Raw genomic sequence first — 27,532 nt, forward strand, 5'->3', positions numbered from 1 at the left:
ATCTAGCACTACAAAAAGAGCAACATTGAGCTCGTCCATAGTCGCTTGTTTTCACCGCAAAACAGTACTGACGACGCTTTCTGAGTTTACACATTTCATTGCCGCAATGAAGAACCTTAAATGACCGCAATCTGACGTTTACTCATCGCAATATTGCTTCGCAAAACCAAAGCTTACTCTCGCTATCAGAAATTGATAACTCTGAAACCCCATCTACTCTTATATTATTTACTAACGAATTGTTAGAAAGATCTACCGATTCGTCGCTCCAGATTTTAAAGAAAAATTCACTAAGTACAATAAGTTTTTTAACGAGTTTTACCTTGAAACCGAAAATCACAATAATGCGTTTAGTGAAGTGTACCATCAATTATCTCAGCAATTAAAACGCTTTAAAAACTTGGTGACATTTTCAAGGCTAGCCAGTAAATAGACAATATTTTACAGTTGAGTCCCCAAATGTTTACCAGTGCGTCATCATTTAAAGCATACGAAATAAGTCGATGATAAATCGGATATTGAAATTTACTAAACGCAGCAGCAAGTACCCGTGTTGAGCTGCCCCCCCCCCACTTACAAAAATCAAAAAACAAATAGCCCTGATTTATGAGCTATTTATGAGCTCTCATATTCCGCAAACTAAAAATTTTGAGCTCGTTCCACTGAGCAGGAATTTGATACTTTAGTGGGGGGTCTGAGTCAGCCCCCCCACTACTTAAAAATAGGAATATTGAATCGGTTTTTGCGGCAGAATTATGAGCTATTTATGAGCTCTTGAAATTATATAGTTTCGATTTTTGAGCTCATCCCCTTCACCCCCAAACAACCCTTTAATTGATTTAACTTACGAGAAAAATGCTGAGAAAACTTAAAATATATCGTATTGAGGATATAATTCCTATAGCGTATATACTCTAAGAATTAACTATTAAATCACGTGTATTTCGATTATTGAGCTACAACCCCTTCGCAAGAAAACCACCCTATCTTCCCGGCTTAAGAGAAAGTTGTACTTCAAATGCATTAAATTAATTATTTGGCGACTACATATCATTTAATAATTTATAAGGTTCCAAACTACGCGCATTTAAATCAGCAAATTGCCATTTATTTTGTATAGTGCAGTCACTGAAAGTAAAAATCAACGATTACCTTCAATTTCGGTGAACCTTCATCGATTTTTACGAAAATTGGTCAGTGGTTAGAGGATACCTCAAGAAACAAAGGTGACATGGTACCACCTTTCGGCTTTACCCTGAGGGTGGATACCGCCCCTTCTCGGGGGTGAAAATTATTTTATAAAAAATACTGCACAAATCTATAAAAGAACAAATTATAAGCAAAATTTATTATATAAAGTTATTAAAATAACTCAATACTTATCAAGTTATTAAAGATCAAAAATTTTAATTATTCGTGAAAAAAATGCATGCTTTGAAGAGGTTTTTCGTAAATCACTGAAAAACTGTAAGTTTTTACAAAAAAGTTAATAATAGTTTAATTCGTATAGCTTATATTCTAAGAATAAACTCTTAAATCACGCGCCTTTCGATTATTGAGCTACAACCCCTTCGCAAGAAAACCATCCCATATTCCCGGCTTAAGAGAGAGTTGTACTTAAAATAATTTAAATTAATTATTTGGCGACTATATATCGTTTAATAATTTATGAGCTCGCTAAATATACGCATCTCAATTATTGAATTGCCATTTTCTTTCTATAGTGCAGTCACTGAAGGTAAAAATCAACTATGACCTTCGATTTCGGTAAATCTCATTTTCACGAAAATTGGTGAGCGGATTTTGATGCTATTAACTTTTTCTAGAGCTCATTTTTGATAGGTATTTCTAAGTACTTTGACAAGTATTTAGTACCTAAGTGTTATAAAATGCATCTCTTTTCCGGTATTTAAGCTTGAATCCTTAGATTTGAAGAGTCACAGAAAAAAATATACATTTAATTACCAGTAACTAACTTTAAATTAACATTAAAGGGTTTTTCAAGTAAGCAATTTATTATATTTTTTATTAGCTTAAATTTTAGTGATAAACACTTTTTTGTAAAACTTGCAGTTTTTGAGTTATTTATGAAAAATCGCTTTAAAGCATGCATTTTCTTTCACAAAAATTAAAATATTTATCTTTAATAATTAAAAAAGTATTGATTTATTTTAATCACATTATATAACAAATTTTGCTTATAATTTGTCCCTCTCTCGATTTGTGGGGTTATTTTTAATAAAGTAATTTTCACCCCCGAGAAGGGGTGACATATACCCCCGGTTAAAACCTCAAATTGTTATTGTTAATTCGTGAAAATGAATGGAGATTTACCGAAATCGAAGGTCATAGTTGATTTTTACCTTCAGTGACTGCACTATAGAAAGAAAATGGCAATTCAATAATTGAGATGCGTATATTTTGCAATCTCATAAATTATTAAACGATATGTAGTCGCCAAATAATTAATTTAAATTATTTTAAGTACAACCCTCTCTTAAGCCGGGAATATGGGATGGTTTTCTTGCGAAGGGGTTGTAGCTCTATAATCGAAAGGCGCGTGATTTAAGAGTTTATTCTTAGAATATAAGCTATACGAATTAAACTACTATTAACTTTTTTGTAAAAACTTACAGTTTTTCAGTGATTTACGAAAAATCGCTTCATAACATGCATTTTTTTCACGAATAATTAAAATCTTTAATCTTTAATAACTTAAAAAGTATTGACTTATTTTATTAACTTTATATAATAAATTTTACTTTTAATTTGTTCTTTTATTGATTTGTGCGGTTATTTTTTATAAAATAATTTTCACCCCCGAGAAGGGGCGGTATGCACCCTCAGGGTAAAGGCGCAAGGTAGTATTATGTCACCTTTGTTTCTTGACGTATCCTCTAACCACTGACCAATTTTCGTGAAAATCGATAAAGGTTCACAGAAATTGAAGGTAATCGTTGATTTTCACTTTCAGTGACTGCACTATACAAAATAAATTGCAATTTACTGATCTAAATGCGCGTAATTTGGAAGCTTATAAATTATTCAATTATATGTTGTCGCCAAATAATTAGTTTAATGCATTTTAAGTACAACTTTCTCTTAAGCCGGGAAGATAGGGTGGTTTTCTTGCGAAGGGGTTGTAGCTCAATAATCGAAATGCACGTGATTTAATAGTTTATTCTTAGAGTATATAAGCCATAGGAATTATATCCGCAATACGATATATTTTAAGTTTTCTCAGCATTTTTCTCTTAAGTTAAATCAATTAAAGGGTTGTTTGGGGGTGAAGGGGATGAGCTCAAAAATTGAAACTATATAATTTTAAGAGCTCATAAATAGCTCGTAATTCTGCCGCAAAAACCGATTCAATATTCCTATTTTTAAGTAGTGGGGGGGGGGCTGACTCAGCCCCCCCCCCACTAAAGTGTCAAATTTCTGCTCAGTGGAACGAGCTCAAAATTTTAGTTTGCGGAATATGAGAGTTCATAAATCAGGGCTATTTGTTTTTTGATTTTTGCAAGTGGGGGGGGGGCAGCTCAACACGGGTGCAGCAAGTGACAGTAAGTGACTTGCTGTTGCGTTTAGTAAATTTCAATTTCCGACTTATCATCGACTTATTTCGTATCCTTTAAATGATGACACACGGGTAAACATTCTCGGACTCAACTGTAATGCATATATTAACAAATAGTTAACATTTACTTTATTTAAACATTTTTACTTACTTGATACACTGATTCCACAATTGTTACTGTTTTTCCAGTTCCCGGTGGACCAAAAATTATAAAGGGATAACTCCTATGCTTAACAATATTTTTAACAGCAAGTACCTGTTCTTCGTTTAATTTTCTGTTTGACATTGCCCTTAAAAATTAAATAAATTGATATTTTAAGAACAAGCAAGACACATTTAACTTAGTCTTAGAATAATGGGTGAGAAAAGCACAGTCAGAATTCACAACTGGGTGGAGCAGCAGTTCATAGCCCAATTTGGGCATGGGGATTGCGGAAGTGTGACCCGATGTATTGTTATTGTGAAAGAGCAGTTTTTTCTTCGCCACAAGGAGGTAGTTGTTTCTGCAATTTGACGTAGAAGCAGCTCAATAAGCTGACATATTACAGCCCTGTGACCCGTTTCACTCTAACCCAGATAATCGATATAGAAAGCAGTGGTTATTCCATTTCCAGCCGATAGGAGAGTCTTCGCTTTTTTTCAGGTCACTTAAACCGTATGAAACCCACTATTTCGACTGTTATTTGATCTCTGGGGTGTAACCAGTGGATCCATGTTTCGTCGGTGGTCACAAAACCAATCAGAAACTCCTTTGGATGGCGCTTAAACACTGCTCTGAAGTGGTTTCACCCTTGCGCTTGTTGTCCCGTGCATCTAAAGAAATCGTACAATTTGACCGCAGACAGACTGACTTGTCTGCTGCAGTACTGCAGAATGGATATCATTGACGATCTTGTCGAACGACACCACAGTACCGTGAGTTGTCAGCTTAAGCGCTCTTTGATTTAGCTGCGCGATTTCCCTTCCACAAACAAGAACGAATGAATGACCCATATCGCTCTTTTTTCATTTTTCTAAAATCCTCGGGCACACCCGCTTCTACAAACGTCGGTCAAAACAAAAGTATAAGTCCAATTCGGCTGAAATTTTTATATTAGCCGTCTACTAGAATGTACCTAATATACGACAGTGAATTCCTCTTGCGATTGTAGCGCCATCGGGCGGTGAGGATAAGAAATTACTGGACTGCAGTCGTACATCAGATGTTATCATTTATAATTCATCATCATCATCATCATCATTCTCTTTGCCATTACCTCTGCGGGGTCGGCTTCCCTTATCACATTTCTCCATAAGTTTCTGTCTTGGGTCATATCAACATCAATCCCCTTTATCGGCATGTTTTGCCTAAACGTCTTCCCCGAGGTCTTCCTATTCTGCTTGTTCCAGGAACTCGCAGTTCAGCTATTCTTCGTATTGGGTGACTAATGTTTGGAAGTTTAACATAACCAAACGATCTTAACCTATGCTCCTTAATTTTGGCAACAATTGGTGCCACTCCTAGACTTTCCCCAATATACTCGTTCCTAAGTTTATCTTTTTTTGTTACTCCACTCAACCATCTAAGCATTTTCCTTTTCACCACATGCATTCGCTATTCCGTTTTCTTCTTACCTGCCCAGCATTCAGTTCCATACATCATAGCCGGTCTTATGGTTGTTTTATCGAATTTTCCCTTCAGCTTCATTGGAATTTTTCTGTCACACAGAAGACCACTTGCTTGCTTCCATTTTATTCACCAAACCCTAATTCTATTGCATGCATCTGTATCTATTTCCCCATTACTCTTTACTCCATAATACCAATCCTAGGTACGTATTTAAAACTCTCACTTTTCACAATAACTTCACCATCCAAAGATATCATTTTATTTGTAGCAACTCCATCTTTCAAACAACATTCCAAATACTCAGCCTTTGTCCTACTAAGTTTGATACTATTTATAATTTTATTATAATTATCATTTTTATAATATTTTATTATATCCTCTTCATAAAATTTCCAATATAGCGATGGATATCAGCTGATCTCACAAATTTTACTTCAAAATTAAACCTCATATAAATATTACCTGATTTTATAGATTATATTTTGAAAACGAGCTAATTCTATAATTTGCTTCGTTTTTCAAAAGGTATTTGAAAAATCTGAAGTACCAAAAAGAAAGTCTTACGGACAATATTGTAGAAAATTTGGCGGATTTGACAAATTTTGTATAACTTACAGGTTGACTTCAGTCAATAACCCAATCCCAATTTCCTTCGGATATAAAGTTGGAATAATTCCATGTGTATGAGCTAAAAATAGAGCTTGTTTCTCGACTCGTATTGACCTTCTGTTAAAACCAAATTCGATATGGAATTTTTTGTTAGGGATAAATATTTTGTTGAACCTACAAATAGAATATGTGTAATATATGTGTATAAACAAATTGAAAAAATTAAAACACAAAATATTCAATTTAATATCTTTAACGGAAATTAACCACAATTTGGGTATAACCACGGAGTTGGGTTTGGACTCTCACAGAGGCCACCTGCAAGAAAATTGAGGCTTTCGAAATGAGGCTTTCTCCTCAAATCGTGAAGATATCTTATACCGACTACGCTTCCAATCAGGGTGTTTTATTGAGAATGCAAAAAGAAAAAGAGCTGTTGACCACAATAAAAACTGTCAAAATCATACTTCGATTACATCATAAGGAACAGCGAGAGATGGACAGCTGCAACTAATCTTGCAGGAAAAAGTAGAAGGAAAACGAGGACCAGGCAGGTGAATTATTTTCGGGCTGAAAAGTACAAAGATTTATTAGTCACTGCGACATACCAAATCTAAATACGGCGCATAACGCACACCACAGTGTTAGTCAAAATGTAGTCGGCCACTGTGTAATACACTATTAAATTTTAATATATTAAATACATAAGGCTAAAGCAGGAATAAAACCATGTTTACCTCCTGGTACTTTATCCGAAATCAGAAGAAGATTTAAAAGCGATAATAGCAGATCATTCTGATGACGCTTATGATGGAGCAAAGCATCGTGGTGATATGCAACTCAACAGTACAACCGAGGATTCACAGTTAGCGAATATTGAAGATACAGCAGGTAACACTAACAGCCCAATGGAACATAATGCGTGTTGGATAATTGCTGTAAATGAGAAAGACAATGCCGGTATTGGCGTTAAACAAAATGAGGGAGACGAAAAAGATGGCAGTGCAATTAACAAAACTTCAAAAGAAAATTCAGAAAACTCGAGATCTTGCTAAACAGCCACTTGTAAAAGAATCTGACAGAATGTTAAAGCATTCCAATGATAGATTCCCGGTTGAAAAAGTAAGTCAAAGTGTTAGAGTACGAATTCCAGAAGTTGATAAAGCTAAGACTGTAGATGAAAAGCTATAACACTTATATAAATCAATGAAGCGCCTGATACTCACATAAGTCTCATTGAATGCGTTCGCAAAGATTCGAATTTAGACAGTCAAGGATTCTACCACTGCAATTGTAGTGGTCAATGCAATTAAAAACGCTGCAAACGCAAAAAATTAAACGTTATTTGTAATTCTAAGTGCCACAAGAGCCTTTCCTATAAAAACAAGTAATTAGAGTATAGTAACTTAAAGCGTAATGCGTGTCTATGACTTTGTTTTTACTTATAAGGTATCTAGTTGAAGTTTGTTATCGATAAATTATGTTTAAGTGTTAAATGCCTGGTTGCACCAACAAAACTTAAGCTCCAGCTTGGCCCAGCTCAGTTTATAGATATGGCCGCTTTAAGTCTCACTTATGTTGCACCATAATTTTCGAATTTTATCTATGCAATCCTCGTGACAATCCATTGTGGCAAGCCTAATATTGATCTAATAGTCACTGGTGCAACACGTATGTTTCGTAAGCTAAGCTTAAGGCATGGCTTAAGCTTACCAGGCATGACTTTATTATCAAATTTCATAAATAAGCAATAGTGAAGCTCAAAATGTGTTTTTATTACATTAACCAGAATTGTTAGGAAAGTATTAATAGTAGCCGGTAAATCTGATTAAAAAGGCATTATTAATCACATTGACCAGCTGCTACGGTTACTATTAATATTTACTGGTAATTATTAAGAGGCTACAGTAGCGAGCAACAGGTAGCAGCAAACGCGTTCCAATATTGCGGCTCTAATTTTGAATATTTTGTCGAGATATTTTGCACACATATTCGTAATATAATAAAGAATGGCGGTACAGAGTCCAATTTTAGAAATATGTTAGTACGTGGAAATTACTCTATAACTAAATAAAATATTGAAAAAAGGAGCCTGTACCGCCATTAAGAAGAAAAAAATAATAAACTTTCTTCAAATAAACTTTTTTATCGCATGCCTAGATTTTGTGTAATCTTGGAACTACTAAAATTTTTTATTTCTAACAAGAAATCGAACATATTATAACTAAATAACTAATTAGGCAACATAGAGAAATTATCAGTGCCATTTTGACAAACCTGCGTCAGATTTTCTCTAATTTGTTCTGTCATCTTTATTGATATTAGTCCAGTGCAGTAGTGTGTTAATTTAAGAATTCGTTATAGTTGTTTCATAGGAAAATAGTGTTTATTGACAGTTATTTATTATATTTTTGTTGTTGTTGTATAAGTTGTTGGCCTGTTTGAAATAATAGATTGTTGTTAATTGTGTTTTAGTTCAGTTCTATGTAGGTAGGTAAGTATATTTTACGTAAAAACATTTGGAATTCTAATGCGAGTATAAAGATTTAGGAGGATATTTTATTTTTAACATATTATCAATAGTTTAACGAAATGGGAAAAGTTAATCAAACGACAAATAAAGCGAATAATTCCAAGAAAAAGTCCATTAAAAGCCGTGCCAAAATTATGAGAACATCAAAATTGGAGCCACCACAAATTTTAACAATGTAAGTACCTATGAGAAGTAATCTATTCTTGTTCTCATGATCATTTTTCAGTGCGTCATTAATTATGACGTCATATACTGTATTGGGTGTGTCGAGACTTATTTCGTGTAATTATTGACGAATCTGAGAGATGCCAGAATCGTACTTTAGATGAAAAGCTTGTGGAATTAAACTAATTAGTAATTTAGTAGATTTGATTTTTACACAATATATTAACATGTAGGTATTTTTTATAAAGGGGAATAAAATTAAAAAGTAAACAATATTGTTAATTAAATTTATAAATATGGAAACATTAAAAAATGACACAAAACTATCCATAAACTGTGTTTTATCTTCTTCTCTAGGTGCTGTCTCCGCTTAAAAAGTTGGTAATCATCAGAACGATCTTTATTTCTGAAACCGCGGCTCTAAATAATTCATTGTTATTACATCCAAACCAGTTCCTAAGGTTCTTCAGCCATGAGTTACGTCTCCTTACTATGGATATTTTTCTTGCATAATGACCTGGAGTATAAACTAACTTCTAACGAATTAAATTCTAAACCAAAATACAAAACTAACTTTTAACGAACTAAATTCTAAACCAAAACACAAAATAATGCACAAAAAAGTTGTGAAACACAAGGGAAGTCGAATTCGAAATTTCAAAATGACAGGTACACAAAATACTGACCTGAATAATAACCGTCACTTGACTCTTTGACACTTCTAAAAAGTGGCCAAAATGGACGAAGTTTTCGTCAAATATTCGTAATACGTGTATTTGATTGGCTATAAAAAACGCGCATTCTAAATATCAACGAATCAAACGTAGGTTAGGAATAGACATCTTATGTATATAACCATTGTAATGATTAATTATTTATATGGGAAATAAGCCACAATTAAAATGAAAAAAATTATTTTATTTTTAATAAAATAAAATTATTTTTTTCATTTTAATTGTGGCTTATTTCCCATATAAATAATTAATCATAAAAATGCCACAAGTAAATAGCTTCAGAACAACCATTGTAATGCTGCATTATTTTTGTGTTTAATCACGGAGCTACCGCTTTTTCCGTCTCATCAAACTTAATGCATTAGAGAGAAATCGAAAAACTGTGACGCACTGAAAAATGATCATGAGAACAAGAATACTGTTGTCATACATAAAAAAAGTGTGAAAAGTTGTTTCCCATGAAAATGAAATTCGTAATAAATCTATGTTTAGGTACAGAAATCCTGACTACAGTACAAATGCCAATTTTTTTTAGGTAGATATTCATAGTCCTGTCGCCAAGGGGGTACAACGGCCTCCTTTATTCAGATGGTCTTACCCAAGATTTTTTATGTATCTTGACCCGTAGAACACGAATTTGTTGGGTAACAGTTGATCCGGATGTCGATAAGATTGTTATAAACAAAGAACTTGAGGAATTACATAACAGCGATTTCTCGCAAAACAAAACATTTTTTTTTGTATTTTTTGGGTCATTCTAAGCAAAAACTGTTCTGACAAGTTTTTTCGTAGGATGCATAGTTTTCGAGATAAACGCGGTTGAACTTAAAATCGAAAAATTGCAATTTTTGAACCCGAAAAAATTTATTTTTGCTAAAGGTGATACAGTAGCGATCAACAGGTAGCAAAAACGCGTTCCAAGATTGCGGCTGTAATTTTGAATATTTTTTCGAGATATTTGGCACACGTATTCGTAATAAAATAAAGAATGGCGGTACAGGGCCCAATTTGAAAAATATATTAATATATGGAAATTACTCTGTAATTAAATACAATATTAAAAAAACGAGCCTGTACCGCCATTAAGAAGAACAAAAAAATACAATTTCTTCAAATAAATTTTTTATCCGATGCCTAGATTTTGTGTAATTTTGGAACTACTAAAATTTTTTATTTCATTAGTAGTTCCAAAATGACACAAAATCTAGGCATCGGATAAAAAAATTGAAGAAAGTGTATTTTTATAAAAAGTGCAGGAGCTAACAATGCCGAGGAAGATCTATCAGGCTGCATCTTACTTCCCGCCTGTCCAGCACGGTAAAATTCCAACAAAGCTTAGTTCCGAATACTCAGATTACGAGTAGAACTAATCAAAATAATAAATAATCATTCCATGAAGTACGACTTAACCTGGTAGATTTCCCTCGGCCTTCTTAGCTCCGGCAATTCGTTGGCTTGCAAATTTTAGAAGCCACAAGCCACGATTGGTTTAACCAGAAGACTAGTTCTAAGTTTTATTTTATTTTTGATATTGTTAATATTAGAAGTAAAACTTTCGTTCGTCTTTAGCAGATACCGCCACGGCATTCATGCCATCATTTCGTTGTGAACCGATAACGGTAGCCCGAATTTTAGTAGTTCAAAGAGAATGAAATATGCACCTCTGATGGGACCCTAAGAAGGGTTAAAGGGTGTTCTAGAGTGCCTTTGGCGCTCTATGAACTAAATAAAATAAGACTGCACTCGTTTTGCTTCACAAGGAAATTATTATTTATTATTATTTTTTCGTACAAATACCTATGTTAACATAAAATTTTCACCCATTTGGGTTTATTTTTATAAATATTTATTTACTAATAACAAAATTGTTTTCGGTTACTTCCATTTAGCGCGCCTATGAGTTAAATTTTCAATAATATTAATCTTACATAATGTCAAAGATTACCAATGTTGCCAAAGTTTATGATACTATCTCCCGAAGTTATATTTTATTGCTACCTGTTGATCGCTACTGTTTACTCTTAATACAGATCGGATTTATCACATCAACCGTAACATATATACAGATAACATAGCTATGGAAAGATGTAAAGGAAAACTATCGCAACCTATCAAGTATGAAACTGGCATTAGACAAGGAAATTCGTTGAGCCCATTAATATTTAATCTGATAATGGATGGAACCATAAAGAAAGTTAAAAAAAGAAGAAGATATCGTATGGAAGAAAAGGAAATAAAAATAATATGCTACGCCGACGACGCCACAATAACAGCCGAAAATGAAGACGACCTACAAAGATTAATTAAAGAATTCGAAGAAAGGACGCTCATGTACAACATGGTGATCTCAATAGAGAAAACTAAATCGATAGTAATATCAGCGGAACCGAGACGATGTAAATTGGTCGTAAATAACAAAATAGAACAAGTGATGGAAACGGAATACCTACTTGGAAATAAAACTGTCAAGCTACAAAAAAGTGGAAGAAGAAGTACAAAGACAAGTGAACATGGGAACAGAGCAGCAGGATGTCTCAACAACACAATCTGAAGAAACAAATACCTCACAACGAAAACGAAAATCAGGAAATATAAATCAATAATAAGACCGATAAAGACGTACACAGCGGAAACAAGAGCAGATACGCGAAAACACAAAGGCTGCTGGAAACAGCAGAAAGGAAACTCTTACGAAAAATAACAAACCATACTCTAAAAGACAGAGTAAGAAGTAAGGAAATACGAGCGAGATGTGGTATAGAAGAAATAAACATGTGCACCAAAATGAGAAAAAATTGAATGGAATCAACACATAGAAAGAATGACAGAAAATAGAATAGTACGAATAGCAAGAGACAAATCGCCAAATGGAAGAAAATCATTGGGACGACCGAGGAAAAGATGGTCAGACAACGTCAATTAATGCTAAAAACCGAAGTAAAACAGGCATTGAGCCTATTTATAAAGTAGGAAGAAGAGGAAGAAGAACAAATTAAAATTTTATTGAGAAAACAAATAATTTGAATGGTTTTTGACTTTTAGAACTAGAACATTTTTGTTCTGAATATAATTTTTAAAATATTTCTTACCTATGATTTAATCCTATATGTACGCTTCTTTCAAGTACTACGTGAATACATCCTTCATACTTTACAGAATCAGACTTCTTTTCTTTTATATAAACTTTATCATTTCGTAAAAGGGACGGCCTGGCTTCAGCCAATCCAGGAACCTATAAACATTTAATATTATAAATCACTTATTTTATAAAAATCAATAATCAGACATTAACATATTCTAATTCAGAGATCAATATTTGTCTTGCATGAAGGCTCGATACTCTCAAATACTAAAAAATATAGCCCAGTCGGGATAGCATTTAACCTTGCATTACGAGCTGCCCCAAATTTGATTTTTCTAATCTTTAGGGAGGGTCAATAGTAGTAAAAATTTAAAATCTCGACTGAATTTGACCGTTGCGTTAGCCGCCATCTTGATTTTAAACGAGTACGGTTTTTGCTCAATATCTCCGCCATTTTCAACTTTTCGACAAAAAGTGTAAAGACTAAACTTATTGAAAATGCGATTTTCTATAATTTCGTTTATTATAATTTTTTTGTGCGGTCGATATTTTCCGAGTTATGGGGAAAAAGTAGTGACAATTAAAGCATAATTATTGATTTATTGAATTATCTCGTTTATTATTAGTTTTACAACAAATATGTACCTATACAAAAATGAAAAGAATTAAATTTTGTACAATTTTTACCTCTTCATTTTTTTGATAAAATCAATATTGAAGGTAGTACTTATGTGGTAAATACGCGAGCGGAAGACCTGATTGATTTTATAGCAATGTTTTTGTTCAATATCTCCGCCATTTTCAACTTTTCGACAAAAAGTGTAAGGACTGAAATTGTTGCAATTACGATTTACTACAATTTTTCGAGAGAACCAGTGGCGGGTCTACGAGGGGGGGGATGGGAAAATTCCCACTAACAGGGTCCAAAATTTAAAAAAAATTATTGAAATATTAAAATTTGTTAGCTGACATGAAACTTATTTATAGACAGACAAATTCAACCAATAAAACCCGCTAGTTAATAAAATTAAGTGAACTTAATGCATATAATTATTTGTCTTTTATGTACTTAGTTTGGTTGGTGTTTCATTGGCAATTTCAAAAATTGTATAAAATATAATTCTCTTTATTTTTGTTTATGTACAATTATGTCGTAAAGTATCTCATAAATGAGACAATTCAATAATTATGCTTCCCCTCCGCTACCACTATTTTTCCCCTTAACTCGGAGAATATTGATCGCATAAAAAAATTGTCGAAAAGAAATTGTAGGAAATTGCGTTTCCAACAATTTATTTTTTACCGTTTTTGTCGAACAGTTGAAAATGGCGGAGATATTAAGCAACAACAGTTCACCTTTAAAATCAATATGGCGGCTAATGCAACCTCGAAATTCAGTCGGGATTTTAAATTTACACTACTACTGATCTCCCCTAAAGGATATAATTATAAAATTTGGGGCAGCTCGGAAACAAGATTCAATTCAGTACCTAATTATGCTCCCCCAATCACTTTTTACTATTTACCCACTTAACTCGGAAAATATCAACCGCATGAAAAACATTGTTAAAAAGAAATTGTAGGAAATCATATTTGGAACAATTTTACTTGAAAATGGCGTAGATATTGAACAAAAAAATTGCTAAAAATCAATCAGGTCTTACGCTCGCGCCATTATCGCATACGTACTAACTTAAATATTAACTTAAGCAAAAAAATTAAAGAGATTAAAATTATGTAGAATTTAATTCTCTCTATTTTTATATAGGAACATTTTTGTCGTAAAACTAATAATAAACGAGATAATTCAATAATTATGCTCTAACTATCACTATTTTCCGCCATAACTCGGAAAATATCGACGGCACGAAAAAATTGTAACAATAGAAATGATAGAAAATCACATTTTCAACAATTTTGGTTGTTATACTTTTTGTCAAAAAGTTGAAAATGGCGGAGATATTGAACAAAAACGGTTCCCGTTTAAAATCAAGATGGCGACTAACGCAACGGGCGATTTCAGTCGAGATTTTAAATTTACACTACATTGACCCCCCCTAAAGATTAGAAAAATAAAATTTGGGGCAGCTCCTAATGCAAGGTAGGGCCTGTTATACGTCTAACCCGACTGGACTAATAAGACAGTTGATCATATTGGCATTACAAGAAAAAATTAATGTTTGCGATAATACACAAAAAATCAGAATTTAAACAGCATAGCCTTGACACTAGTATGTCAGTTTTGGCATAGCTAGAAATCTCAAATCTCAATTTACTATTTTGTGCTTGATTCACAGTTATACGTGGATTTTTTTTAAAAAATGTAACCGAAAATTCCTCATATAAGGAGATTTTACAACCGAAAAGAGTGAAAAGGTGAGTTTTGCTTTGCTGTCCAGATTACAAATTGATGCCAACGAAATACAGACACAATGAAGTTTGAACAAAATAAACGCTTGAAACAGCTAACGTGGAAAGCACATTTTTTTAAATCCTTTAAAAATGACATACATTAGAACAAGAAAACTTCCACTAAAGACTTATACCAAACAAAGGCATGAAAAACGCTAAAGTAAATTCTATGATCACATATTCTTCAAGTGCCCTCTTTACGACGGAGCTCGGAAATCATCATAGCTATTCGGACTTTATAGAGATGTCTGCTAGAAAGTCTTTCCTTGCATAATCATAATGAGTTAAAGCAAGTTGTATCTCTCTCCACGTGTAATATGTCCAGCAAATTTTCTTGTTTTGACTGTATGTAGGTATTTAAGATTTCCATTTTTTTGGTCATTTTTATCAGACCTCTGTGTTTCTTCCAAAAACAAAGAGAAAACGTAGCACATAGCCAACCTGACTCTTACTCTAACTCCAAATCTCTTGTGCAGAACACTCTGCTCATTTTGTTCAAATTTGCTCTTCTTCTTCTTGTTTAAGTATCGTGCCCAAATTTAAGGCGTGGGTAGCTTCCATGAAAATTTGCCGATATCGTTCTCGATCTTGTGCGGCATGTAATAGTTGATCCTGTTGATAAGCTAGTCCATTGACGAAGGTTTCGGGGCCATGAATATTTCTTTCTACCAAATATAGCATCCTATATCTGCTACCTCTCATTATATTTCCCGAGTTTAAGGCTTCTCTGTTTAAAATGCGTTGAACCCAAAATATTCTGAGCATTCTACGGTATGATCACATCTCGAAGGCTTCTAATTTGTTCATCATGTTAATCTTCATGATCCAGGTTTCACATCCACACGGTAATACAGGATACACATAACATTTTATTAACTTGATTCTTAGTTGTAAATTCAGCTGAGAGTTGCTCAGAACAGATCTCTTGCAATTAGTACGTTCTTTAACGGTAAAATATTGCAAAACATCTAAATTTTAAAGAACCGCTTGGATTGACATAAAATTTGGCATACACATAGCGAACAAGTCAAAGAAAAAAAGTGATATTGTGCCGATATGTGCTTTTGCCTCGGGGGTGGTTTTCACCCCCTCTTGGGGATGAAAAACTATTCGGTCAAAGTAAGTCCTTCTTCTTAAGGTGCCTATCCGTTCCGGATGTTGGCGATCAGCATGGCTATCCTAACTTTGCTTGCCGCTATTCTGAATAGTCCGGTTGTCGATGTATTAAACCACTTTCTCAGGTTTTGAAGCCAAGATATTCTTCTTCTCCCTAGTCTTCTTTTTCCAAATACCTTGCCTTGAAGAATGAGTTGCAACAAGCCATATCTATGTTCATTCCTCATAACATGGCCAAGATATTCTAGTTTGCGCTCTTTGATTTTGTTAATAATCTCGCATTACTTGCCTATTCTACGTAGAACCTCAACATTAGTCACACGATCCACCCACGAAATTCTCAAAATGCGCCTGTAACACCACATCTCGAATGCCTCGAGTTTTCTCAAAGAAGCCTCGGAAAGTGTCCAGGCCTCTACTCCGTATAATAACGTAGAAAATACATAGCATCTGATGATATAGATTTTGGTAGCAAGAGGTAAATCGTGGCTTCTGAAAAGAGACTTCATCATTATGAACGCTGATCTCGCTTTTCCTATGCGTTGTTTTATTTCAATTGAGTGGTCCCACTGGCTGTTTATGTTGGTACCAAGGTATGTGTAGCTGTCGACCCTGTCAATTAGTTGTTGGTTAACCAAAAGCTGTGTATTTAATATTTCGTGCTTACTGACTACCATGTACTTTGTTTTTTTTTCTTATTGAGATCAAGTCCGTATTCTCTACTTATATCTGATATGCGCGATATTATTCTTTGCAAACCATCTAGAATGTCTGCAAAAACTACAGCGTCGTCGGCATATCTAATGTTGTTCAGACGCACTCCGTTGACTAATACGCCTTCCTGTAGTTCTCCCAGCGCTTGCTCGAAGATACATTCAGAGTATATATTAAACAGCACCGGGGGCAGGATGCATCCTTGCCTCACTCCTCTATCTATGGAGACTGCCTCTGTCAATTGGTTATCCACTTTAATATTGGCAGTTTGGTTGTAATACAAATTATATATGATTCTCAAGTCTCTGTCATCTACTCCCGCTTCTTTCAAGATGTTTATGAGTTTATCATGTTTTACTCTATCAAACGACTTTTTGTAGTCGATAAAATAAATATACACGTCAAAGTCAACATCCCTGCATCTTTACATAAGCACTTGGACAGCGAATAGAGCCTCTCGGGTGCCTAAGGCATCGCGGAATCCAAACTGCGTCCATGATATCTGTTCTTCGCATTTTTTATATATTCTGCCGTGTATCAGTTTCAGAAACATTTTGAGTAAGTGGCTCATTAGGCTAATTGTTCTGTAGTCTTCACATGTTTTGGCATTTACTTTTTTGGGTAAAGTTACCAAGGTCAACTTTAACCAGCTTTGGGGTATTTTTCCAGTAACGTGTATTTTGTTGAATATAGTTGTTATCCATTTTATTCCTTGTTCATCCATAAGTTTTAGGAATTCTACATAAAACTGGTCAGGCCCTACAGCTTTACCATCTTTAGTTGTTTTAATATCTGACGTGACTTCTTCAATGGTAATCGGGGGTCTTGTTTGGCATTCAGTGTCTTCAATGGCATTTCCATATTAAAGTAAGTCCGGAAATGGATAAACTGACTAATTTTAAGTAACTTTTGTTCTACAGAGTTTTTTGACTAAGTCAATACTTTTCGAGTTATTTGCCAGTGAATATGTTCATTTTTTCAACAAAATAACCACGCTTTTACACGGTTTTTCGCAAATAACTCAAATAGTAAGTATTTTGTCGAAAAAACATTCTTAGCAAAAATATAGCCTGTAAAAAATTTAAACAAATGGTGTATATATCACGTCTCTATACCTAGTAGAAGCAGAGTTATAGCTAATTAAAAATAGGTTCATATTCGTCAAATTCCAAATGGAATATTGTAACGTAAAATAACTAAAAATAAAGCACATTTCGGTGAAAACTCATTACAACTTATTTAAAGTGTTTAAAAAAAAGCTTCATTTTTGTTTTATAAAAAAAAATCTAGCATTGAAAGTAAACAAGTTACGCTCAAAATAAAGTTAGTCCCTTTTTTTTTTGGTAAAAAAAATCGGGAAAATCACCCCCTAATTATTATCTCAAATAAACTTAATCGTTACGATTTCACAAGTTTCTTGACTTGTGTACGTATTGTTTATATGATTTGTAAGTTTCATCGGTTCAAAGTCCTTATTTTTGAAAGGGCTGTAGTTAAAATGGGTTGAACGAGTCACTGATCACGAATGTATGCAAATTTGGAAACACCAAATCTTAATCAATTTTTGTGTAACAGAAAAACAAAAAAAATACATGATATTCAGAAAATCAATGCTGACTTTTTTTGTTTTTCGAGGTTTTTGGTATCTCTAACAATTTTTAAGTTATTTTGAAAAAAAGCATATTTTTCAAAATTAAAATTTTTAAAAATATTACTTTAAAACCAAATTTTTTCAAAAATAAGCACTTTGAATCGATGAAACTTACAGATCATATAAACACAATATAAGTTAAATAATTTATGGAGCGGTAACGATGAATTTCATTTAAATTGCTAATTAGGGGGTGGTTTTTCCGATTTTTTTTTTGCCAAAACAAAAGAGACCAACTTTATTTTGAGCGTAACTGCTTAAATTTAATGTTAGAAACTTTTTATAAAAACAGAAATAAAGATTTTTTAAACACTTTAAAAAAATTAAAATGGATTTTCCTCAAAAAGTGCTTAATTCTTTGGATATTTCACTTCGAAATATTCTCAGGCTATATTTGTGCTAAGAATATTTGTTTCGACAAAATACTTACTTTTTGAGTTATTTGCGAAAAACCGTCTAAAAATGTAGATATTTTGTTGAAAAATTAACATATTCACTCGCAAATAACTCGAAAAGTGTTGACTTGGCGAAAAAGCTCTATGGAACAAAAGTTACTTAAAATTAGTCAGTTTATCCATTTCCGGCCTTCTTTTGGACAAATAATTTTTCACCCCCAAGAGGGGGTCAAAGTCACCCCCAGGGCAAAAGCACACATCGGCACAATATCACTTTTTTTCTCTGACATGTAAGCTATGCGTATGCCAATTTTTATGTCAATACAAACGGTTCTTTAAACTTTAGAGCAAAAACCGTGAAAAAATGTACTAAATTTCTATACGAGTTTTAATTTCTTCATCCGGATTTAGTGTCTCGTTTATCCAATATCCTAGGTATTTCAAATGGTTGACTTTTGTTAAAGGTTCATTCAGTTCAACCACAAGCAACTTTGTTTTTGTTGTATTTCCTAAATTTGCTCTAGCCTTTCCTATTTTGATTTTGATTTCCTGAAAGTAATTATTTGTTGATCATTGTTCGAAGATATCCATATTCGTTCGACATTAGTTCCGTTTAGTAAAAGATTCTCGTTTATTTATTTATTTATTTGAGTTTTCGGTATTCTGTTTCAAATACTCGAATGTATTTGAGTTTAAGTCCAGGCCCTAATGTACAGAAAAATAAAAGAAAAGGCTAACGCAGTAGTTTAAAATTATAAATAAATCTCCATCTTAAGACTAGAATACACTGGTGTCTGATCGGCCTATGTGGGCCTATGTTGGAGCAGTACAGCAAGAGATAAGGGCTTGTGGCTTAGTGATATTCCTTATAATTTTTATGAAGAAATAACGAAGTAAGCAAAGTATGGTGGATCACTGGCATATGGATATTATTTACACTTAAGGTACTCAGGGTACTGACGTTTCAAACCTCAAATAAAATAAATAAATTAAATTAAAAAAAGCAATTTTAAAATTATCTTACAATTTATTGCAAAGTACCCTGTAGCAATTTGTTTACACAAATATGTTTTATCATGAGTAGAAATATTTTACTGTTAAGTACCTATTTAATTATATAATCAGAATTTAATTTACTGGAAAAATTGGTTGTTGTTCATTCCATTAGAAACAGGACGCTAATCTATATGAGATAAAATATTTATTATTCACAAAGTAAAAAGCATTGAATATAATAATTTATGGTAATATATTTTTATTAAGTAATTTTATTTGGACCCACTTAAGTAGGTACTAAAAAATAGCTCAGAAATAAAGAAACGGGTTCTTCGCTCATTACTGTCCGCAGAGTACTGAAACATTAGAAATTTTATCCCTACAAAATACACTTGGTACAGGAAATAAATAAATATGCTCCAGAGAGGGGACTATGGTTTTTTGAGAATATAACCTGATAAACTAAATACCCACATAACAATGATGTTCGCATCATGTTCTAAGCATATACTACCAACATTCGTCGGAGTATATTCTTTTTAGTATATGTGTAGTACAAGCATAGCATCTACCTTAAAAAACATTCTAAATTTCATGTTCTTTGCATATACTTCAGAGTATATTCTCGTACCGAATATACTAAGTATATTCGTGTACGTAGGATCTCGGAATATTCGTAAAAGTTTATTCTTAGAATATACCTTTATCGAATATTCTTAACACATACTTATAAGTACATTCTTAACACATACTTGTAAGTAGATACTTTTAAAATATCTTAAAAATAATTTGTATGTATAGGAAGTATAATATTAGCCTTATAGATTATCAACTTCGTTATTTTTTAGAATACATAATTAATAAAATTTATGTATGTAGGTAGTATTGGACGAATTTCATTTCAAAATTGTTGTAGGGTAAAAAAGTTTAAACATTAATTGTATTAACGTTTACATAGATACTATTAAAAATTCGTTTTCATAATTGAAATGACTTTATCATTTCGAGTTTATCATGAATCATTAGTATTTTTACATCCTTGGAATTTGAATTTAGGTATATTCAATTCAATAGGCCATTTCGCAGAATTCCAAAACGTGCCAAACTGCACAACCAAAGCAACCAGAGGCTTTGGCGTTGCCAACCGTCGAGTAAGCTTTTTCCGTCAACTTACCTTAAAAATTCCCACTTTTATAAAAAAAACTTCCCTCCTGTTTACAAAATCTGAGAAGATATGTTGAATTATTTTCAAATATTTTGATTTTTTCTTAATATTTTACAATTTGGACTGGAACAATAATTCCCTTTTGAGTTAACTTTTTCCCTTTATCACCTTTTATGTTGAAAATTCCCTCAAAAAGGGAAATTTCTCTCCGTTTGGCAACACCGATTTTGTTATTCCACAATACATTCATAACCCCCCCCCCTCCCCCCATCATATTCTGACCATTTCTATTCTTATTACCTGAATGGATCAGGGATAGGAAAAAACCGTAAAATATGAAAAAGAAAACAGGCATTATTTCATTATTTGTATCATCTATGGATTAGGTCTGGATCCCGCGTATGAAAAAAAAGTTGATTAATAGCAAGCTGAAAATTTGTTAATAGCTTAAGGGTGTCTAGTCGGACAAACTTTGATATATGGGAACACTGGAACAGGGGAAGTTTTAATTGTGGAACAGGTTAAAAATTTGGAACGGTCAGACCACGAAAACGGCACATGTGTTTTGTCCGACAGAACAGACTTAAACTCTTCGAACAGAGATTAAACTCACATGCAAAAATCAGACTGCTATTTATAACCAAACGGGCGTTTTAATGAATGGAACATGTGGAATATGTCAAGTGACAGGATTTATGATAGGTGATAAATAGCAGTCTGATTTTTGCATGAGAGTTTAATCTGTGTTCGGAGAGTTTAAGTCTGTTCTGTCGGACAAAATAAATGTGCCGTTTTCGTGGTGTGACCGTTCCAAATTTTTAACCTGTTCCACAATTAAAACTGCCCCTGTTCCAGTGTTCCCATATATCAAAGTTTATCCGACTAGACACCCTTAAGCTATTAACAAATTTTCAGCTTGCTATTAATCAACTTTTTTTTCATCCAGACCTAGATCTATGCAGATGCAGTGTTAAGGATGAAGGCGAATGATGTAGTAGTAGGACTAGGACTAAAGAACATACATAATCTGTTTATTTTGTTTGCGGTGCTTCAAAATACATATTTTGATAACTCAATATTACTTAAATAGGTAAGTACATATAAGTATTATATAAATTTTAGTTACTTATTATGCATAGTTTAGTTTAGCTAAATATTATATAATGATTTATATAAATAACTAAAATTTATAAATATGTACTTACTTTTTAAGTAATATTGTAGAATATAGGTACTAACTACATTCTCATTTGCAATTAAAATATGTAAATAGATATTTGGTAGAACCAGTAGAACCTAAGATGAGATTAGGTGATGCTGAAAACATACTTCTAAGCAATAAAGCACTTGATAGCACTTTCTTAGAATATTCTTAAAAATATATATTCTTCCCATACAAAGATGTGCGGTAGTAGGTACGTTCTAAGTATATAGATAGAAGGTTTATAGCACTTCCTTGGAATATTCTAAAAAGTACCTTCTTGGTATAAACTAAAAAGATGTGCGGTAGTATGTTCTAAGTATACACATAGAAGGTTTATAGCACGTCCTTGGAATGTTCTAAAAAGAACATTCTTGGTATATACTGAAAAGAAGTGCGGTAGTACATTCTAAGTATATACATAGAACGTTTAAGTACTGTAATGTAGTATATACTCAGTATCTGCTCTGCACATTCGCAATGGTAATTACGCACATTCTCAGTATATACTTTTTCTGAAAAGTATGTTCTATGAATCTACTAAGAACATGAAATTGTTATGTGGGTAATAATCCAAACTCAATAAAAATTATGTTTAATGCGTTTTGTGAATGAATATATTTTTTTAATGTACTGTAAATCAACACAATTACAGTTATTGGTCGGATAAAAATCCATTTTTATCAGCCATTTAACCACTTCCATCATATTTTCGTAGAAAATAGAATTTTATAAGAAACGCTTACCTAACAGCTATTAAAAGTAAGCTTATGGGCAGAAAGTTATGGGGATCGTATTGTTGGGCCATCCTTTTGCAACAAAATTTGAATGGAAAATTGTAACAGGTGTGTATTCATAAGATGATTGGTTTTCCAACGAGACGGTGCACTTACGCATTTTGGCATTAACGTAACCTCAATGAACAGTTTCCTAGGCAATGGATCGGAAGAGGTTTTATTGACCGGCCAGCAAGATACCCCGATTTAAGTCCACTGGACTTCTTCGTATGGAGTTATTTAAAGGTCAATGAGTAGTGCATGAATTTAGTCTAGTATTCATTGAAATTCTTCAAAATTTTCAAATGTTAAATTGTATTTTTATTGTAGGTGGATATCATTTGTAGTATTATTTATTTCAATAATTTTAGCTGAAGAGCAAACTGTTGTGAACTATGGATTTATTAATTTAAAATTTAGGTCATTTTATAGATCTAGATATAGTTAATTTTAGTTCATATATTGAACCCATAAAAGCACGAATTAATCCACAATGAGTTAAATTAAACCAAAATATTTATTATTTTCAAAAAAAGTTTTGTAGTTTTTTCAAAAATGCACGTTGCCATATGGCAACGCTAGGTCTTTATGAAATCGCACACATTGTTTTAGAAAATTACTACAAATGCATGTTAAAAATATTTATTCAGCTTTGTTGCTCATTTTTGATGAAATATAAAATGTCGTTCCAAACATAACTCGATATTACATATTTTGCACATTGTACGAATAATTGACGATCATCCTTCACCTTCATCTCTCTTATTTGTCTCTGAAGTGGGTACCAAAAGATGATCTCTTCCATCATACCTTAAATCATCATATTTTCTGTTCAAGGAAATACTATTTCTTGATGTAGCTACTATAGTCTTCCACCTACTTGAGGCGCAGTTCCATATCGAGATGGATAAATATTTGCAATTTTACGTCTGAAGACCAGTTGTGACATTTTTGTACCCGCATATGATCGATGAATAATCCAAGCATTTACAATCGATACATCAACCAACCATGTAAATATTACCCACCACCATTTTTCCGAAGGTATTGCAATCCTATATCGACCGTCATTTCCGTCCATTAGGTCAGTTCCACCCATTCCACTATTACACAAATACCCAAGAAAAGTTTTTGTCTAACTCAATGCGCGGCTTAGTACATGACTCATCCTCATTGTTAACCCCATCATCGATGCCAATATTACCACCTATTCTTTGGTTATTGTATAATACAACTTCAGCATTTGCAGAAAGTTGCCGTCCTGGTAATAGATTTATATCGAAATCATCTTCTTCGCCTCCCGGCTCTTCGTTTGTTAGAATAATATACTCATTAGGTTCAGTTTAGTTCAATAAAGTTTCCTATCAATGTTTGGAATTTCGTTTTTTAGTGGAGGGAAGGGTAAAGTGAAAAAGTGGGGTAAAGCGAAATATCACGTTATCAAATTCATCAGCAAACGGAGCCACCACTGTTTACAATCCAGTCAATGTTTAGAAGTAGTACGTGCTTATCGACCATTTTGTGGCGATCTTATTCATCTGTTATAATCTGTCGATCTCATTGAAAATATTACTGTTTATACATTTTTGGGCGACTAATTGCAACATCTGCAGATGAGTGTAATTTATTGCTAATTCTACTATCGTATTTAACTAAACATATTCTTGAAAGCAACGCACAAAGACAATCATACTTAACTATCTTTTATAGCAAATATAGAGTGTTAAATTAGGGTTAAAAATTTACAGTTTACTGGACAAGTGTTGCTTTTAAATCCACTTGGCTGGGGCAATGTGAAATGTGAATAGATGGGGCAAAGTGAAATATCGTTTAACTTTGCTCCACATGTAATTATATAGTATTTTTACTACAAAAGCGATATTACGTAGGTCAAAATTTTTGACGTAAGAGAACTGTCAAAACATTAGAATGTGACTTTTCATTATTGCCATGTTGGTTATAAACATGGCAATAATGAAAAGTCACATTCTAATGTTTTGACAGTTCTCTTACGTCAAAAATTTTGACCTACGTAATATCGCTTTTGTAGTAAAGATACTATACTTGATTACCAAAATTATAAACGAAAACCGACCCAACAACAATAGGCCGTGGAGTCAATGAAATCTGCAATCCTTAGCCAAAATCAAGCTGCTATTCGACAGGGAATTCTTATTGCTACGTTAAATCCAGAAAAAATGAGGAAGAAGCATCAAGAAAGAAGCTAGGCAGATTTTCAAACCGTATTCCAAACTATTTTACGTTACCCAACCAAGCGGGGCAAAGTGGAAAAAAGACAATGTCTGAATAATCCATGCATAACAAAAAATGTACTTGACTAAATGACTTAATTTAATTTATATTGTGACATAATGATTGTAATTAGATATGGTTATTAAAAAATTTTATTTCGAAAATTGTAAAATTTATTTAATTTTAAAAATTAGCTATTCCACTTTACCCCACTTTACCCTAGTTATTGACGTGACGATAAATAATTGAAATTTGCACATCAGCGTACGTTTTTAGGATGTGTACCTAACACTCAATAAACTAATATTTTTCATAAGAATAGAGTTAATATAGAAAATAATAGCTGAAATCTCTTTTGAGTGGCCGAAAACTTACCTCTAGTTCATATAAGGATTTTCCTTTGACAACCTTCAAAGTGGACAAGGTGTCATAATTTCTTATGTCTATTCTTAACTGATTTTCTTCTACGTGTAATAGTTTTTCAAGCTTGGTAAAATAGTTATTTTGGTCAATGCCTGGGGTAATCTCCAATATGTTACTGATTGTTTTGTACAGTACAGGTACTCTCATTCCAAATTGAGGATATTTAGTTAGTAGTACTTGGAATGTATTTTCTAGTTCACGTGGTATTTTAAATTGATTCAATGGTAACTGTTCTTTGTAGTACGATGTAAACCTATAATTCCAAGATTATTTTTCTAACATGTAAATTATGAACAAAGATATCTTTTATATCAATATCGTCCATGTCATCGATATGAAATTTTGTATTTTTAATTTTAATAATACATTAAGGCAACTTCAACTATAAAAATGAACCAAGAATTAAAAAAATTAAGAGCTCGGTATTAATTCGTTAATTCGGGTTATAAATACTCCAGGGAAATAGGGCAAAAATATACCTGATCGGAACACTGATCCAGCCAGGTTGCAAATGCGTTTTTTGGGTACTATGTACCTAACATTATAAATACAAAAATGCCCGTCGCAGTTCGGAGGCATATAATAGTTATTAACAAATAAGTGACTCAAATGGCAGTTTTCTCGTTTAAATATCTAACGGTAAAAATAGGGCAATTAATAGTTATTTATGTATTAACAGCGAAAAGTGATACATTATTGCTTGAGAGTAAGAGTTACCGCTCGACGCGTAGCGGAGAGCGGTAATTACTCGAAAGCAATAATGTCACTTTGCGCTTGTAATACATACAACATTTTTTCTACAATCACTTACTAAAATGACATTATTTTTACATCATTAACTTTATTTTATATCTGTCATTATAATGTCATAACATTTCGCGAAATGAATGACAGATCGAAAAACTAAAAAATGTATGCTTAATATTTTTTAAAAATCTATCGAATGATACCAAACACGACTTCCCACGGAGAGGGGTGGGGTAAATTTAATATTTTAAATACGAATCCCGCGATATTTCGCGAAATGAACATCAGATCGAAAATCTGTAAAATACACTTATTCAATATTTTTTAAAAATCTATCAAATATCACCAAACACGACCCAGCACGGAAATGGGATGGGGGGATACTTTAACATCTTAAATAGGAGCCCCCATTTTTTATTGCAGATTTGGATTCCTTACGTAAAAATAAGTAACTTTTATTTGAAACATTTTTTCGGATTATGGCTAGATGGCGTTATAATCGGAAAAAACGATTGTTGGAAATGGAATATTAAATTAAAAAATGGCAAGTGCCCACTAAAATGGAAAACTTTACTTAACTTTTTTTGGTTTTAGGACCTACTCTTCACAACCGAATAGGTCCCCATAGCGCTCGAATGACTGCACATTTAGCATACTTTGCTCCCCTACCAGAATGTTCAATGTGTTTGTATTGTGCATACTTTACGCGCTAGAGCAATAAAGTGACGGTACTCAGTAAACGTCAACTTTTCGTTACCATTGACAAGCAAAAAAGTCTTCTTTATCAAGTGATTGTACAAAAAATATATTATTAAAGTATTCACCTTTTAGTAGACGCGCTAAGATTTTAAATGGCAGTTTTTGAATTTTTATCGAATCGTTTATTGCTTCGGAAATTGTAAAATATGTAATGCTTAAATTTTGAAAATAAAAAATCTGTTATAATTTTTCCGAAAATGAATGTAGGGACTTTGATATTCCACAAAAAGTTGCGTTAACTAGTCCTTATAATGCACAAAAAATTTCAAGACGATTCGTTAATTAGCTTAAATTTTATTCAATTTGTTTATTTCACAGAACTTTCTTTACAATGTTATCGCTCAGAAAATGATAATGATACAGCGATTCTGCGGATACCACATGAAAGAAGAAGACATATCAGTATACAGACATATTCAGTATATTTAACAAAAATCAATAAAACTAATTTTTGGCTTATAAATAATTTGAATAACTTTGATAATATTGACTGTAGAAGTACACTTTGATATTTGTAAAGATGATATGTATTTGTACACGAATTTTCACAAAAAATTTCGCCTACATCAACTAGAGTCAAAGTTGGCCACTTTGTTTATTTAATTCACAGCTATT

At 32.8% G+C, this 27,532-nt stretch overlaps 1 protein-coding gene across 1 annotated transcript in view; it reads right to left on the bottom strand.

Moving 5' to 3' along the window:
- Window positions 1–27,532, bottom strand: part of LOC126882762 (putative helicase mov-10-B.1) — a 190,047-nt gene that overhangs the window by 73,476 nt on the left and 89,039 nt on the right. The window contains exons 6-9 of the mRNA XM_050647766.1: window positions 25,364–25,664; window positions 12,317–12,459; window positions 5,802–5,969; window positions 3,729–3,867 (exon numbers count right to left, since the gene is read on the bottom strand). Coding sequence (XP_050503723.1) covers window positions 3,729–3,867; window positions 5,802–5,969; window positions 12,317–12,459; window positions 25,364–25,664 — 751 coding nt within the window. The remainder of the gene's footprint in view (window positions 1–3,728; window positions 3,868–5,801; window positions 5,970–12,316; window positions 12,460–25,363; window positions 25,665–27,532) is intronic.

Source organism: Diabrotica virgifera, chromosome 1 (assembly GCF_917563875.1).
Source record: "Diabrotica virgifera virgifera chromosome 1, PGI_DIABVI_V3a".
NCBI classification, from domain to species: domain Eukaryota; kingdom Metazoa; phylum Arthropoda; class Insecta; order Coleoptera; family Chrysomelidae; genus Diabrotica; species Diabrotica virgifera.